Source organism: Eriocheir sinensis, chromosome 16 (assembly GCF_024679095.1).
Source record: "Eriocheir sinensis breed Jianghai 21 chromosome 16, ASM2467909v1, whole genome shotgun sequence".
Classification (NCBI taxonomy): Eukaryota; Metazoa; Arthropoda; class Malacostraca; order Decapoda; family Varunidae; genus Eriocheir; species Eriocheir sinensis.
In genome coordinates, this window is record NC_066524.1 from 20,208,513 (window position 1) to 20,226,907 (window position 18,395).

General features: G+C 43.5%; 1 protein-coding gene and 1 long non-coding RNA gene across 9 annotated transcripts in view; one reads left to right on the forward strand and one right to left on the reverse strand.

The window, feature by feature from the left end:
• The window catches only part of LOC126999509 (secreted frizzled-related protein 5-like), a 59,606-nt gene extending 47,165 nt beyond the window's left edge, over nt 1-12,441 (reverse strand). For 7 of the 8 annotated variants that reach the window (XR_007753390.1, XR_007753391.1, XR_007753389.1 and 4 more), the window contains exon 1: nt 11,771-12,441. Coding sequence is in view for 2 of the 8 variants with exons in the window: in XM_050862158.1 (XP_050718115.1) it covers nt 11,771-12,260 (490 nt within the window). In the remaining 6 variants the exon portion in view is untranslated. The remainder of the gene's footprint in view (nt 1-11,770) is intronic. The other variant, XM_050862160.1, reaches the window with a different exon arrangement.
• On the forward strand, nt 3,298-8,285 carry LOC126999511 (uncharacterized). Its single transcript, XR_007753394.1, has 2 exons — nt 3,298-4,237; nt 7,363-8,285. It is a non-coding gene; the product is annotated as an uncharacterized LOC126999511 (long non-coding RNA).
• Nucleotides 12,442-18,395: the final 5,954 nt, after the last annotated feature.

The following is an 18,395-nucleotide window of genomic DNA, read 5'->3' on the forward strand; positions in this document are numbered from 1 at the left end:
CGATAACAAACACCTTTTTACATCTTGATCCCGGGAGAACGTCCACTGTTTGCTACTTCACTAATCACGCATTAACATTTGTAAACAATTATATTCTTTGCATGGTAACAAACCTTTCTTTTTACATCTTAACCCCATACAGAACCTTCCCTGTTTACTGCTTCAATATTCACGCAGACAAAACAACCTTCGCATTAATATTTGAAAACAATTACTAGTAGCAAGTCCTTTTTTCACATCTTGATCTGTAGAACGTTCATTATTTACTATTTCAACATTCACGCAGACAAAACAACCTTCGCATTACCATTTACAAACAATTATTAGTAGCGAGTATTTTTTTTTACATCTTGATCTGTAGGACGTTCATTATTTACTATTTCAACATTCACGCAGACAAAACAACCTTCGCATTAATATTTGCAAACAATTATTAGTAGCAAGTCCTTTTTCTTACATCTTAATATGTAGGACGTTCATTATTTACTATTTCAACATTCACGCGGACAAAACAACCTTTGCATTACCATTTACAAGCAGTTATTAGTAGCGCGTCCTTTCTTCACATCTTGATCTGCAGGACGTTCATTTTTTACTATTTTAATATTCACGCACGCAGACAAGGCATTCGCATCATATAATATTTGCAAACAACCATATATTCGTCCAAAGTTAAGTCCTTTCACACATCTTAATTCACAGCAGAAAATTCGTTGCTTACTAATCTAATATTCATGCAGACAAAACAACATTCGCATTATATAATATTTGCAAACAATTATATATTCCTCACAAGTTAACAGCCTTTTTTTCACTCCTTAATCCCCTGCACGATATCTACTATTTACCATCTTAATATTCACGCGGACAAATAACGTTCCTCCTCATAATATTTGCATGGATGGAGCTGAGAAAAGTCAACACGAGGACCCGGATCTCTGCTGCCCTGATGAGAGAGTGTGCATGTGAGTGAGTGCATCCCCCTCTCTGCCCGTGATGAGACTGAGGGGCGCAGAGAAGGTCCCGCCGGCTTCTATTGACACAAGAACACCCGCGACTAAGATGAAGTGATACAAAATAAGTCCTGAACGTGCCACTCCATGAAGACTAGGGACGAATTTCACGACCAGAGGAAGGGATTGATTCTCGTGTCTGTACGGTTCGCTTCCCTTCTTGAAATCGGAGTTTGAAGTCGAAAAGAAAAACAGAAAAGAAGAAAGCCAAAGAAAGTAGATAACCAAATAACCAAAGAAAAATAACCAGAGAAAAAGAACCAGGGAAAAAGAACCAGCGAAAAATACCCAGAGAAAAATAACCAGAGAAAAAAGAAAAAAATAACCAGAGAAAAATAACCAGAGAAAAACAGCCACAGAAAAAAACAAAGAAAAATAACCAGAGAAAAAGAAACAAAAAAAAAAAAAAGTTACTCCCTTACCATACACTTCAAAAATCACCTTCAAAAACACCACTATCACCACCCATCACCACCACCACCACAACACAAACCATCACCACCAAAACCACAGCGAGCTTCCACCACGTACAGACACCACACCGCACCACAACCACAAGAGTTAGGCACCACCACAAACCACACCAAATAACACACGAAGTAAAATGAAGAGGAGGAGGAGGAGGAGGAGGAGGAGGAAGATAGCAATGCGTACAACACCTCTGACTCTACATATTGAATTCTCCCGTTTCTCACCTGCCTCGCTGCCTCAGGAACAACGAGTTTCTTTTATTCCTTTAGTTTTCCTTCCCCTCTCCCTCTCCCTCCTTCTCTCTCTCTCCCTCTGACCGCAGGAAGGTGAGTGAGAAAAAGAAGAACAGTAACACTACCCACGAGTTATATATCCTGGCGATGGTTAGACAAGCCTCTCCTGTTCTTTTGTTTCTCCTTCTCTTCTCTGTTTTCTGTCTATTGTTGATCTTTTCGAACTTTTCCTATTGCCTTGTCTTTCCACGAGCTCTAAATCTGTTCGTAGCAAAGGAAGGGAAGTTGAAGATGAACTTTTCTCTTCTACTAATGAAAGGGAAGCATGGGAGCGTAGCAAGGTGGTAATCTTTAGGTAAGAAGAGTACTGCAAGGATTTTGGGTTATATAAAAAAAATAGGTTTTCGTATAAATTAGTTTCCGGGTTGATGAGTTTTAGTTTAACATAAGAAAATACGCATACATAGAAACATACTTACATACACAGGGTCATTCATACATACATACATACATACATATACCAAATCACACATCATTCCACTAACATTTTTTTTTTCATTCCCCTAACGCCCTCCTCACTTTCTCTTCCTCTTCATCACATACAAGTACATTCATTCATACATACATACATACACACACATATATACATATACCACCTCACAGACCTCATATATCGCTTCCTCATTTTCTTCATTCTCCTCACGCCCTCCTCACTTTCTCTTCCTCTTCATCACATACAAGTACATTCATTCATTCATACATACACACATACATACATACACACATACATATATACACCACCTCACACACCTCATATATCCCTTCCTCCTTTTTTTCATTTTCCTCACGCCCTTCTCATTTCCTCTTTACATCTTCATCACACACAGGTATACATACATACATACATACACACATACATATACCACCTCACACACCTCATATATCCCTTCCTCATTTTCTTCATTCTCGTCACGCCCTTCTCGTTTCCTCCTTACCTCTCACCTTTCCCTGAACTCACGAGGCCAGTGCTTCCCGTGTCTGTTTCCCTCGCATCCTGAACAGACTTTTTTTATAACAACACTGAATGATAACAATAAAAACGAAACTGATATGGAAAAGAAAAGATAGTGATGAAAATGAGTAATGATATCAGTAAAGACAAAGCTAATATGAATAGAGGGGATGTTGATGATGATGAAAATGAATAATAAAATCAATAAAAGAAAAATTAATAAGAACAAGAGAAATGATAGTGAGAAAGAAGAATGAAGGAGAACAAGAAGAACAAGAATGACGAAAGAAGGAAAACAAAATCAACAACTTAAAAAATAAAAAATAGACAAACCCAACTTCACAATTTAACAAAGAATCGCAAAATTAAAAAGAAAAACAAATATAAATAAAGAAAACAAAACCAACTCTTGCAATATCCACAAAGAAGAAACTCAGTTAACACAAAACTAATAACAAAAAAACACACAAACCTAACCACAGTCATTATATATCTAACGTAACCTCACCATCCACACACACACACACACACACACACACACACACACACACACACACACACACACACACACACACACACACACATTAATACAGAACCTCTCATACAGGCCCTTCTTAAATACTTCATCAACGCTCTCAGAAATGTTCACAGTAAAAGAAAACACTAACCAAACCACAATCATAATATGTCTAAATAAGGAGGAGGAAGAGGAGGAGGAGGAGGAAGTGGAGGTAAGAGGTAGAAGAGAACAGGTGGACAAAGAGAGGAGATAGTAAAGACAGACAGACAGACAGACAGACACGACCTCCTCAGATACCTCATCCACGTTTCAGAAATGGCTACAGGAAAAAGCTCTCAGTCGACACGTTAGTATTTTTCTCCTTGCCTCCTAATGAACGAGCTATCAACGTCGGTGGAGAGGGAGTGATGCAAGTCCCCTTTCGGCTCCCAATTACTTGATTCGTCGCGCGAGATAAGAATGAGAATAGATGCGACTTGATTGGCGGTATTGTTTTGTTATTGTGGTGTTTATCTGGCTACACTGCTTGGAGGGTTTCATTTTTGTCTGGCTATACTGTTTGGAAGGTCGCTCTATTTGTGTGGCTATACTGCTTAGATTATATTATTTGTCTGGCTACACTGCTTGGAAGGGTATACTGTTCACCTGGCTATATTGTTTGTTATTGTGGTGTTTATCTGGCTGCACTGCTTGGAGGGTTTCATTTTTGTCTGGCTATACTGTTTGGAAGGTTGCTCTTTTTGTGTGGCTATACTGCTTAGAAGGTAATATTATTTGTCTGGCTACACTGCTTTCATGGTTACACTATTTGTCTGGCAACACTGTTTAAGGTTATCATATTTATCTGGTAACACTTTTTTGGCAATACTGTTTGACAATTAGATGATTCAACACATTATCTTCAAAACAGTCATCACGGCTATCATTACCCTCCTCCTCCTCCTCTTCACCATCATCATCTTCATTCACCTTCACCGGTCACACGGAGGTCACTATCCTGTCCTGAATCTGGTTTAGTACCCGGCTGTCACCCTCGCTTATAGAACACACACCCACACACACACACACACACACACACAGGGTACACGTAGTTGCCATTATAAGCTTGTGGATGTAAGGAGAGGAATGGTGAAAGGGAGATTGGAGCAAAAAAAAAGGGAGGAGGGAGGAGGGGAAAGGGATGTGGAGACGGTTGTGGTGTGATTAACGAGGAGGAGGAGGAGGAGGAGGAGGAGAGGTATAGGAGGAAAGTGCACAAAGGGAGGAGAAAAAAATTGAACTAGTGAGGGAAGGAGAGAATGAAGGGAAAGGAGGGATAGAAAGATCAGGAATAAAAAGAGTAGAAGAAAAGAGAAAGGGAGAGAAAGAAAGAAGGAAGGATAGGAATAAAAGAGGATGTGAAGAATAAAAAGGAAACAAGACAGAAGAGGGGAAAGAGAGGAAGGGAAAGAGAACAAGAAGGAGGATAAAAAGAGATGGAAGAGAAGGAAAATTAAAAATAGGGAAGGGAAGCGAAAATAGGGAAGAAAGAAGAGAGATAAAGAGGAGAGGTGAAGAAGAGAACACAGTACATAGGAATACATAGGACGGCTTGGCTACACTGCCTTCATGGTTATACTCTTTGTCTGGCTACACTGTTTAAGGCTATCACATTAATCTGGTAACACTGTTTTGGCAGGAGGATAAAAAAGGGAAGAGAAGATAGAAAAAGAAAAACAGAAGAGGGGAAGAAGGGAGGGAAGAAAAGGAGAAGGGGAAGAAGAGGAGGAGAAGGAGGAGAAGGGGAGAGCTACCAAGGGGGTCACCTAGTATTTATATCTGACAGGGATGCATTACTCCATCTCGGACAGCCCCTGCAACCCTGTCCGCTCCGGGAGGTTTAGAAAATATACAAACTGTTCATCGCTCGCTCGTGGTAGAGGCAACACCCGACCGCCGGGGCTTTAATGGTGCGGGTAAAGGATGTTATTGCCCGCCCATTGTCCTGCATATTATCGGTGTTGTGCTGTGTTGTTGTGGGTTCGTCCGTCACATAGATAAATAGAATGGGAAAATCGATTCATGTTCAGATGTTTATACGGGGAATGTGGCGTTTTAGTGCATTTAGATAGACCGATAAAAAGATAGAGATAGACACATAAATTTAAAGGTAGATAAACATATTGAAAGAAACAGACGAGCAGACAGAAATTGAGATTGATAAACTGATAGAGAGAGAGAGAGAGAGAGAGAGAGAGAGAGAGAGAGAGAGAGAGAGAGAGGCAGACAGACACATTTAAAGAGATAAAGAAATTAGAGAAAAAGACATATAGTAATTTAAAGATAGAGAAAATTAAAATGGACAAAGAAAAAGACAGACAGATGGACCTAAATGTAACTGATGATTGTTTAAGGGGACTAACAATGGTGATTTAGATTATGTACATATGAATGACAGGCAGTAATGAGTGTAGAGTGTAACAAGTCACCTCTCCACCCGAAATTGAAATCTTTACCTGTTAATTATGGGAGCGGCGAGCATTTCCTCTTAATTTCCTTCCAAGAATTCAACTAATGGAGGAATATCAACTACCTGTGCATGGTTTGACGTCTAACTTCGATCTCTCTTCTTTTTGTTTTTGTTTTGTTCTCTTTTTGTTGCCCTTGAGCCGTCTCCTTTGTTGCTTAAATAAAATCTGCATCAATACTTTAGACTCGGAACAAAAAATGAGAGAAGTCGAACAGTCATCCCGTGGCCCATTATAACATACGCCCACTACCTTAAGGCTCCACTTCATATCCAGGCAATTTAAACACTGACACCACTCTTTACTAAACCACGAGTCAGGGAAATCATAACTTGGGTACACTTAAAGATGACTAAAAAGTTAACTAGAAGCATTGACCTCTCTGTAGTGTGGGAAGGGAAGAGTAGAGAGGAAGGAAAACTAGAAAGAAGTCTCAATTAGTAGATTATTTTCATCATTTTTCTCTTATAAATCAATGATGGAATACTATCTGAGTTTAAGTATATCAAGGACCTTTACATATTTTCTTTTTCTTTAATATTCGTGTAGAGTAAAGGAAGGAAAACAAGAAAGAAGTCTCAAGTTGTAGATTATTTTCATCATTTTTCGCTTATAAATCAATGATGGAATACTATCTGAGTTAAGTATATCAAGGACATTTACATATTTTATTTTTCCTTAATATTCGTGTAGAGTAGAGGAAGGAATACAAGAAAGAAGTCTCAAGTAGTAGATTATTTTCATCATTTTTCTCTTATAAGTCAATGATGGAATACTATCTGATTTAAGTATATCAAGAACTTTTTACATATTTAATTTTTCTTTAATATTCGTGTAGAGTAGAGGAAGGAATACAAGAAAGAAGTCTCAAGTAGTAGATTATTTTCATCATTTTTCTCTTATAAGTCAATGATGGAATACTATCTGATTTAAGTATATCAAGAACTTTTTACATATTTAATTTTTCTTTAATATTCGTGTAGAGTAGAGGAGGGAAAACAAGAAAGAAGTCTCAAGTAGTGTATTATTTTCATCATTTTTCTCTTATAAATCAATGATGGAATACAATCTGATTCACGTATATCAAGAACCTTCTACATATTTTCTTTTTCCTTAATATTCGTGTAGAGTAGAGGAAGGAATACAAGAAAGAAGTCTCAATTAGTAGATTATTTCCATCATTTTTCTCTTATAAATCAATGATGAATTGCAATCTGATTCACGTATATCAAAATCCTTTCACATATTCTCTTTTTTCTCTAATATTCGTGTATTTTCAAACAGTTCTGCTCTTATGGCCTGTATTATAACTCTCCTTCTCTTAATTTCCTTCCCAAAATTCACTACTCTATAATGAGTGTGTTAACTATACTGTTTATCTTACTCTACTGACGGTCTGGCTACACTGCTTTCAAGGTTACACTGTTTGTCTGGCTACACTGTTTAAGGTTATCATATTTATCTGGTAACACTTTTTTGGCAATACTGTTTGACAATTCGATGATTCAACACATTATCTTCAAAGCAGTCATCACGGCTATCATTACCCTCCTCCTCCTCCTCTTCACCATCATCATCTTCATTCGCCTTCACCGGTCACACGGAGGTCACTATCCTGTCCTGAATCTGTTTGACAATAAGATGATTCAACACATTATCTTCAAAACAATCATCACGGCTATCATTACCCTCCTCCTCCTCCTCTTCACCATCATCATCTTCATTCCCCTTCACCGGTCACACGGAGGTCACTATCCTGTCCTGAATCTGTTTGACAATAAGATGATTTAACACATTGTCTGTCTGTGTATGGGGTGACGTATATCATTGCTCCATACACTTTTTTTTATAGTGATGCCTCGGCTTTCCCCCTTCGCTATCCCTTCCGTCTTCCTTCCAATCACCCACACTCGTTATCTCCCTCGCTATCACCGCTTTGTCCTCACCCATTAGCCGCAATCTCTCTCAGCCTCTCCACAGATAAACGTGTATCTTCCTGTTGCAGTTCATTGCCTTGAGTCACATCGATAACACGAGGGACCTATTTATTTATGTATTTATTTTATTATTTATTTGTATTTGAAGGACTATTCAATGGGTTATTTTTTCGTCTGATCATTTAATTGCCCTCAAGCGACCCTGACTGAAAACATGACCGACTTGAGTAAAAAGACATAAGGTGAAATGTAAAACAGTATAACGAAGAGAAAGAACAGGAAGAAGAACAGGAAGAACAGGAGAAAGAAAGGAACATAAAAAACAAATATTATTCCTTGTTTTTTTTTCTTATATATAACTTTAGTCTTGTTTCTAGTTCAACACAAACGCATTAAACTTACACTATTCATATATATTTTCTTCCAGGAATAATTAGTTTACGATACGATGCATAATAAAAAGGACTACTAATAACTACACCAATAGAAGAAATAATGACAAAATTAATGAAGAATGTAACAATGAGAGGAGTAGTAGTAGTAGTAGTAGTAGTAGTAGTAGTAGTAGTAGTAGTAGTAGTAGTAGTAGTAGTAGTAGTAGTAGTAGTAGTAGTAGTAGTAGTAGTAGTAGTATTAGAAGAAGAAAAAGAAGAAGAAGAACGATGCTAATAATAATAATAATAATAATAATAATAATAATAATAATAATAATAATAATAATAATAATAATAATAACAATAATGATGATAATAATAATACCTTGATCACCTGTAATTGTCTACCTGCTCAGCCTCTAATCAGGTGTGGCTTCCATTAAATTGCTTCACGCCTGACTAAACACCTGAGGGGAGAGAGAGAGAGAGAGAGAGAGAGAGAGAGAGAGAGAGAGAGAGAGAGAGAGAGAGAGAGAGAGAGAGAGAGAGAGAGAGAGAGTTAAATCAATCCTAGTTATTAATATTTTCTCTCTCTCTCTCTCTCTAAACAGTGAAAGAAAAGTGTCTAGCCTGTTAGATAAGAGAGAGAGAGAGAGAGAGAGAGAGAGAGAGAGAGAGAGAGAGAGAGAGAGAGAGAGAGAGAGAGAGAGAGAGAAGCACTAATTAGAACCGACACCGTCAACGCCTTCATTATCAAGGCATCAAGGATTTCTACGTCACTTTATCACGCCCGCCAGGCACCTCCACCTCCACCACCACCAAGCACGTCCATCACCACCACCTCCACCAAGCACCTCCACCACTTCCACCACTATCGTCACCTCTTTCACTAAACATCACCACCACCAACACCATCACTTCCACCAACACCATCGTCACTCCCCACACTAAACATCACCACCACCACCACAAGCAACAACAAAAGGAGAAGAAAGAGGAAGAGGAGGAGGAGAAGGAGAAGGAGAGCAAGGACAAGGAGGAGGACAATGACGACGAAGACGATGACAACCAAGAAGAAAGAATGAAAAAAGAAAGAATAATAGAAAGACAAAGAAAATAAAAGAATGTAAAAAATAAATACACGAGAAATAACAAAATAAGGAAAAATCAAATAAAAATACCACAGAAACATGAAAATAAAAGAATTCAAATTAAATTACAGTGAATAAAAGAAAGAAAGAAAATGAAAGACAGAAGGACAGAAAAAGAAAATGATGAAGCGAAAAACAGAATAAAGAAGAGAAAGAACAGAAGGAAGAAGAGGAAGAACAGCAGCAGAAGAAGAACCAGAACAAAAAAAAAAGCAAGAGATAAGAGAAAAAAAATCTTGTAACACTTAATGACAAAGAAAAAAAACAAGACTAAAAAAATGTATTGAGGGAAAGTGGACAGGTGGAGAAAGGTGGAGTTTAGGAAGGACACCAGGTAGAAGAGAGAGAGAGAGAGAGAGAGAGAGAGAGAGAGAGAGAGAGAGAGAGAGAGAGAGAGAGAGAGAGAGAGAGAGCAGGAACAAGGTGGGCAGGGAATGGGCAGTGGAGGAAGGGGAGGGTTGTGTTCTACCTCCCCCTTTCACCTACGTCCTCCCTTCCCCGTGTGTGTGTGTGTGTGTGTGTGTGTGTGTGTGTGTGTGTATCAGGTGGCGACCATTCTCACACCTCCGTTACACCTGATACGACAGCCCCAGGGTAAGGCTTACATGCCCCCTCCCCCCCCCTTACCTGTGTCCCCTTCCCTCTCCTTCCTCCTCTCTCTCCCCCTCTCACAGCCTTGTCTAGCCACTCTCTTACCTCACTTCCTTCCCTTCTCCACTTTCATCATCATCTCCTTCTCCTGCTCCTCCTCTTCTTCACTTTCCCTCCCTTCTCTCCTCTTGTGTTACTCTCCCTCTCTTCCTTCGTTGATCTCCTCCTCCTCCTCTTCTTCACTTTCCCTCCCTTCTCTCCTCTTGTTACTCTCCCTCTCTTCGTTGATTATCCTCCTCCTCCTCCTCCTCCTCTTCTTTATTTTCCCTCCCTTCTCTCCTCTTGTGTTACTCTCCCTCTCTTCCTTCGTTGATCTTCTCCTCCTCCTCTTCCTCTTCTTCTATCTTGCTAACCCTGTCTTGTGTTACCTCGCTTCCCTTTCCTCTCTTTTATCGTATCTTCTCTTACACATTAACTCTCTCTCTCTCTCTCTCTCTCTCTCTCTCTCTCTCTCTCTCTCTCTCTCTCCCTTTATCATCTCTCCCTTTCCTCCTCCTCCTCCTCCCCTTTCTCTCTCCTCCCCCGATCTTTCCCACCGTCACCCTACCTGTCAGTAACTAATGAAGGTTATGCTCTCTCTCTCTCTCTCTCTCTCTCTCTCTCTCTCTCTCTCTCTAACAGGTACACTTTTTAACATGAAATTCTTCATACTCGTGATTTGAATTATGGTAAAAATGTTTAGTGTTCCTTTTTATCGACTGAATCCACGTTACGAAGAAAGCGATTATGTTTTCGTCTGTGTGCGTGTCTGTGTGTCTGTTTGCTGGTCTGTCCGCTGCCACAATGTTATCAAAACGTCTTTAAACAATGGGTTGACGGCACCCATGAAGGCATCCTCAGGCGAGTGTCGCTAACTCATTAACTTTGGGGACAATTCCATAAAAAAGACCGAAAGATGGCGGACACAGGAAAAAACTGACGGCCTTAAACCGGTACATACCAGCCTGCTATTAGCGATAATTATACAGCGGTGATGATAACACGTGCCCGGCGACAACACCCAAGACCTGTACTTAACCCGCGGGAGACAGCACCGACGGCGGTGCGTCACCGCCTTTGTCAAGCAATGTCCTGACAACACGCGCATCAGGACACAAACAATACTTTTACATGGCGAGCCTCCAAGCACATGGACATTGAACCCACGGGGGCATCAAGGCCCAGCTGCTTCCCTGCCCGTGTGCCGTCAGCCATGGCCTTCTAAAAGGAAGGCCATGCGTCAGCCCGCCAGGAGCCAAGTCAGTTTGACACGAGCGTGGTGAGCTGTCTGTCTTGCCACGAGGCGTGGGAACCCCAGCAGCCTGACGCACGCACACAGCCTCTGTTTGGTCCAGACACACAACACAGCACAGCAAGCACGACACCCGTGGAGGTGTGCACCAGCACCCCCTTGGTGCTGCGCCGCACACCTGGTGCTCCAAGGCACCCCCTGGGCCTGGGCGGTGAGCGGCGGCACCAACCTTCGGGCTGAAGGCTGCTGCTGCTGCCCAGACAATGCAACAACTTACAGCCGCCACCCGCCACCTGCCCCTCCTGCCCCCCCTACGGTGGAAAACTCCCCGGGGTCCAAAGGTCACCACGAGACGGCGGGCGGGTAGGTGAGAGGCAGGCGGACCGCAGGAGTCGCTGAGCAGCAGCAGCAGCAGCAGGCGTCGCCGTCGCAGCCGTCGCGAGCACAGTAATTATTAGTGTCCACACCTGGGCGAACCTGTTTCCCTGCACCCAGCGTGTGACGGCGAGGGGCGGGGAGCCAGGTAAGGGAGGGTGGGGGTGGGGAATAGGGGTGTCGCGCCCCGCCTTGGCCCAGGCCGGCCCCTCCTGGCAGGGTGCCGGGGCCGGGGCCAGCTGAACACGAGGCAGGCGGGGCCAGGGGACGCCCCTCGGGGCAGCGTAACACTCACCGGGTCCCGGCGCGCCCGTGTGCTGCACGGTGATGCACATGTCGTTGTCCAGCGGGAACTTGTCGCAGTTGAGCATGTCGGGCCACGGGAAGCTGTAGGTCTGCATGCGGCTCTCGCAGCCCTGGCGCACAGCCTCGCACAGGCTGCGGCAGGGCGGGATGGGGCTCTCCAGGCACACGGGCGTGAACAGCGAGCACAGGAACAGCTGCGTGTTGGGGTGACAGCGCAGGTTGAGCAGCGGCACCCAGTAGCCGGCCTGCTGCTGCGCCTCCTTCAGCGTGTCGTGCTCCAGCAGGTTGGGCAGCCGCATCTTGTTGTAGTCGATGCCGGAGCACAGCGGCATGTTCTCCGGGATGTCCACGCAGGTGGGCTCCTGGGGCCGTCCCCCGATCACTCCCCAGTCCGCGAAGTAAGCGCTGTCCTCCTCCGCTGCCGCCCCCACCAGGAGGGCGAGGAGCGGGAGGGCCGAGACGGCGGGCCGGCGGGGCATCGCGGCGAACCTCTCTCACCGGCTGCCACGGAGGTACTGGCGGGGCGGGCAGCGGCGGCGGCGGCGGCGGTAGCCAGCCCCCGCCCTTGCCCCCGCCCCCCGGCCACCGGGGCCCGGCCTGCCCGCGCGCACACTCCCACCCCGCACATCACTCACACATCACTGCAAACACGACGGCGGCGGCGGCGGCGGGGCGGCGGAGCGGCGGGGCAGCGAGGAATGCCAAGAGAACCCGACACGAGGCTGAGGGGACGCCCGCCCTCCCGCCACGCCAGGCAGGGCTGGACACACGCCTCGCCCGACACCACCCCTGCCACACTGCCTGCCTCGCCCCCACCCCTGCACCACCCACAGCGCCCCCCTGTACCCGCTCCCGCACCCACAACCCGCTCAGCACTGACTCCCTTGCACCCCCAACCCTCCCTCTGTAATTTCCACTCCACGACTTCGAAGCCCGCCCCCTTCACTCACCCATCCATCCCCCCCCCCCCAGGCAGACCCCTCGCCCCCCTTCTCCACATTGCTTCAGATAAAAAAAACTCCAGGGAGATAATTTCCTGTCCGTATAGTGTTACGATGAAAAAGAAGACTGAAAAAAGGAAGGACACACACACACACACACACACACACACACACACGAAAGGAAAAGTTTACGTTTCGTGGGAAGCTTCTCACCTTTCCCTCTCTCTCTCTCTCTCTCTCTCTCTCTCTCTGAACCCCCCCTCCCCCCACACACATTCCTTGTAAAAAAAATAATATAAGGCAAAATATTATGATCAAAGGAAAGAGAATCTAATAAATAACCTTTGGTATTTGACCTTCCTAGCAGTACTCGTTACCTGCTCTCTCTCTCTCTCTCTCTCTCTCTCTCTCTCTCTCTCTCTCTCTCTCTCTCTCTCTCTCCAATCATATATAAGAAAAATCTCTCTACTAACGTTATAACAATCGTCTTACCTTTTTTTCTCTCTTGATTGTTTGTTTTTTTTGCTCCTCTTCCTCTTCTTCCTCTTCCTCTTCCTGTCTTCCTCTTCTTCTTCTTGCTGCTCCTCTTCCTCTGGTCTCTCTCCTAAAACATATAAGAACGATGACAATAGTAGTAGTAGTAGTAGTAGTAGTAGTAGTAGTAGTAGTAGCAATAATAATAATAATAATAATAATAACAAACGAGACCAAAAATAAAAATAAAAACTCCTTCAAATTTAAAAACCAAGGAAGCGTTCACTGGCCTACTGGAGATTGATACAGGAGGAGGAGGAGGAGGAGGAGGAGGAGGAGAAAACATCATAAAAGTAGTTGGACGTCTCGCTAAGTCGGTGCCGTTGAAAGATTAGCCGAGCAGAAGAATGAGATGGCTGCTTAGTTGTTTTTTTTCCTTTCTTTTTCTTCTTTTTTCCCTGTTACTCTGTCTCCTGAGGCCGCCTGTCCGATTAACATGGAAGAACTAACGCAACGATGAGGAAGAAGATGAGGAGGAGGAAGGGAAGGAAGAGGAGGAGGAGGAAGAAGAGGAAGAGGAGGAAGAAGGAAGAGGAGATGAAGGAGAGGAAGAAGAGGAAGAGAAGGAAGAAGTAAAAAATAAGGAGGAAGGGAAGGAAGAGGAGGATGAAGGAGGGGAAGAGGAGGAGGAGGAAGAAGAGGAAGAAGAAGAAGAAGTAACTGGAAGATTAGGAAGAAGATGAGGAGGTAGAGAAAGAAGAGGAGGATGAAGAAGAAGAGGAAGAGGAGGAGGAGGAAGAAGAGGAAGAAGAGGAAGAAGTGCCTGGAAGCTGGGAACGAAGAAAAAAACAGAAAGGAGGAGGAGGAGGAGGAGGTAAAAATGGAGGAAGAGGAAGAAGAAAGAGGAGGAAAATGAAGAAGAGGAGGAAGAGGAGTCAGACTGGATGGCATGTCAAAACGAAGCCAATCAAACCACGCATCAATAACCGCTAGCAATCACCTTTTTTTTTTCCTCCTCCTTCTCCTCCTCCTCCTCCTCAACTTCTTTTTTTTTCCTCCGCACAAATTACCTGCGAGCCTGTGCGATTACCACGGTGAATCCCCTAATTAATCAGCGCCAAACAGGTTGTCTGAATGAATCTATAGTGTGGGTATGCATTCATCACCTGTGCTTGCCTCCCACCTGTTCGTAATTAAGCAACCTGAGCCAATGATTGTTTTGGTATTTGTGAGGTAATGATATAGGGAGAGAGACGGGGGAGGAGAAAGGGAGATGAAGGGAAATAAAGGAAGAGAAAGGGAGAGGAAGATGAGAGAGAAAAGGGAGAGTATAGGGAGGAGAAGGGAAAAGGAGAGGAGGGAGAGGAGGAGAAAGGGGGATAAGGGAAAGAGAAAGATGCGAGATATAAAAGGAGAAAGAAGGAAAAGGAGGGAAGAAGAGAAAGCGAGAGGGAGAAGGAGAAAAAAGGGAGAAGGGGAAAATGAAAAAGAAGAGAAAGGGAGATAAAGGAAAGAGGAAAAGAGGAGATATAGAAGGAGAAAGGAGAAGAAGAGAAAGGAGGAAGAGAGAAAGGGAAAAAGAGGAGAGAAAAAAAGGAAGAGAACTGATCATATTTTTTGGCCTATGGGGATAGCTGATGGGAGCGGCCTATGTGAACCCTATGTAAACTCTTTCGAAGGTTCTTATACGTAGGGAAAAACACTAAAAAGGAGTCTGAAGGGGAATGCAAGTTACTGATTCTTTGCTGAACATCGCTAAGTCTTACTGGAATACCATTTAATTGATTTTCCTGATGCTGTTCTCTCGTTTTTAGTAGTATTTTTTTCAGTGATAAGGTTAGTAATCAAGTTTTCAGTAGTAATAAAGCAAAGTAAAAAAAGTTGTAAAGTAGTAATAAAGTTTTCAGTAATAAAATCAAAGGTTCATGGTGGGTTAAGTGTCCCCTGAAACCTAATTAGAAGGTGTAGGTGTTTGAGTCTCAATAATTAGTTTCATTAGTTTCCCTTCAGTCTTCGCCTTATGTCAGGTCTCAATCTCTTTCTGGTTACTTGAGGAGCGTGTCAAAACCTTATCTGACGTAGGTGTGTTAAGTGTCCCCTGAAACCTAATTTGAAGAAGGTGTGGGCGTTTGAGTCTCGGTAGTTTCATTTGGTTCCCTTCAGTCTTCGCCTTATGTCAGGTCTCAATCTCTTTCTGGTTACTTGAGGAGCGTGTCAAAACCTTATCTGACGTAGGTGTGTTAAGTGTCCCCTGAAACCTAATCAGAAGAAGGTGTAGATGTTTGAGTCTCGGTAGTTTCATTTGGTTCCCTTCAGTCTTCGCCTTATGTCAGGTCTCAATCTCTTTCTGGTTACTTGAGGAGCGTGTGTCAAAACATTATCTGACGTAGGTGTGTTAAGTGTCTCCTGCAGCCTAATTAGAAGAAGGTGTGGGCGTTTGAGTCTCGGTAGTTTTATTTGGTTCCCTCCAGTCTTCGCCTTATGCCAGGTCTCACAATATCTCTGGGGCCATATCCTCAAACCTTTCAACACCCCAGCACACATACAGCACGCTTTTCCAAGGAGTTTCGGGCGTTTCCAGGGGTCGTTTAATGGCCCTGGTGGTAGTTTAACTCTTCTTCTATGCTATGAGTGTGAAAAAGCACTCATGAAAACCCGACCTAATTCTTTTTTTGACCATTGGAAACAGTTGATGTGAGAAGCGTAAGCGAATACCGACCCTGGTTACTTGAGGAGCGTGTCAAAACTTTATCCGACGTAGGTGTGTGGAAGCGTAAGAATTAACACCTTTAAGTTTGATTCCTCGGGTGTTGCTTTGTCTGACTCCACCTACTCTTACTTAATGACAGTTTATCTCCCAGCAACCTTGAATGGGTGTGTGGAAGCTTAAGGAGGAGCGCGTCAAAACCTTATCCGACGTAGGTGTGTGGAAGCGTAAGAATTAACACCTTTAAGTTTGATTCCTCGGGTGTTGCTTTGTCTGACTCCACCTACTCTTACTTATTGACAGTATTCTTCCAGCAACCTTGAATGGGTGTGTGGAAGCTTAAGGAGGAGCGCGTCAAAACATTATCCGACGTAGGTGTGTGGAAGCGTAAGAATTAACACCTTTTAGCTTGATTCCTCGGGTGTTGCTTTATCTGACTCCACCTACTCTTACTTAATGACAGTTTATCTCCCAGCAACCTTGAATGGGTGTGTGGAAGCTTAAGGAGGAGCGCGTCAAAACCTTATCTGACGTAGGTGTGTGGAAGCGTAAGAATTAACACCTTTAAGTTTGATTCCTCGGGTGTTGCTTTATCTGACTCCACCTACTCTTACTTAATGGCAGTTTATCTCCCAGCAACCTTGAATGGGTGTGTGGAACCTTATAATGACCTTTTAGTTGGTTTGTTTACCCGTCTCATTCTGTCAGGCTCTACTTATTCCTGTTCATTGACGGTTTATCTCCTAACTTAACCTTGAGTGGGCGTGTAGCTTCGCATGATAGGTTGGTATGCTCGAGACGCCTCCACCCCTCACATCATCTATTTTCAAAGGCCCAAGAGGAGATCAGTCGGGTTGCAGTGAGTGTTCTTATAAGTTCATGGTACAGAAGAAGGGTCAAACTACCATCAGGGTCATGAAACTACCCCTGGAAACGCCCACAACTCCTACGAAACCTTGTCAAATGTGTGTTTCTTAGGTTCATGGTACAGAAAAATGGTCAACCTACCACCAGGATCATAAAACTAGTACTGGAAACGCCCACAACTCCCACGAAAGTCTTATCAAATGTGTTTCTGGTACAGAGGAAGGGTCAATCTACCACCATGACCATAAAACTACCCCTGGAAACGCCCACAACTCCTACGAAAGTCTTATCAAATGTGTTTCTGGTACAGAGGAAGGGTCAATCTACCACCATGGCCATAAAACTACCCCTGGAAACGCCCACAACTCCCATATACGAAAGCCTTGTAAAATACGTGTTTGGGCGTCGATCTGTTTAAGAATAAGATCACCTTTTAGTTGGTCTATTTACCTGTCTCTCATTTTGTTACTCTCCTGCTTGTTTACGGTTCATCTCCCAACAACCTTGAGTGGGTGTGTGGCTCGGAGCTTAAGAATAATTACCTCTCTTGATAATTATCGCCTCAACACGCAGCGCAGAAGTTAATCACTCATGGCGCCTTCCTTCCCGATGGACGGTGTGATAAAAACTTCGCTCTCGGGGACGGTGGAGGCGGGAGGGACGGAGGGACAGGGAGAGGGCGGTAGGAATGCGGGTTAGCCAGACTGCACGTGTTGTTGTTCTTGTTTATACACCTGGGGTCATGCTTTTCAAGGCTCATACACGCATATTTCACAAGGCTTTCGTAGAGGTTGTTGGGGGTATTTCCAGGGGTAGTTTTATGAGCCTGGTATATGACTAGGCTTTCGTGGAGGTTATGTCATCTTCCATGGGTAGTTTTATCGTTTCAAGGCTTACACACGCATATTTCACAAGGCTTTCGTGGAGGTTGTTGGGGGTATTTCCAGGGGTAGTTTTATGAGCCTGGTATATGACTAGGCTTTCGTGGAGGTTATGTCATCTTCCATGGGTAGTTTTATCGTTTCAAGGCTCACACACGCATATTTCACAAGGCTTTCGTAGAGGTTGTGGGTATTTCCATGGGTAGTTTTATGAGCCTGGTAGTTTGTTACACACCCATATTTGACAAGGCTTTCGTAGAGGTTGTGGGTATTTCCATGGGTAGTTTTATGAGCCTGGTAGTTTGTTACACACCCATATTTGACAAGGCTTTCGTAGAGGTTGTGGGTATTTCCGTGGATAGTTTTATGAGCCTGGCAGTACTTTGTTACACACCCATATTTGATAAGGCTTCCGTTGAGGCTGTTGTGGATATTTCCTGGGTTTTATGAGCCTAGTGGTAGTTTATAGCACACACCCATATTTTAGTAGGGGAAGCAAGTTATCATTTTTCCTCAACGTCTCATTTAAATGTCTTGCAGGAATGCCATTTAATTGACCCTTAATAATGCTCACGTTAACTAATGTTGATTATACTAAGATGAGCACCGTGGTCATGCTTAGCTAAAGTGTAGTATTTTCCCTTAATGATAAAACTAATAATAGGTAGCAAGTGGAAAGTGTTTGCTAAAGAGTTCACTAATTCAAGACATGTTATCTTTATCTGTTTTATGTTGTAGTCCAAA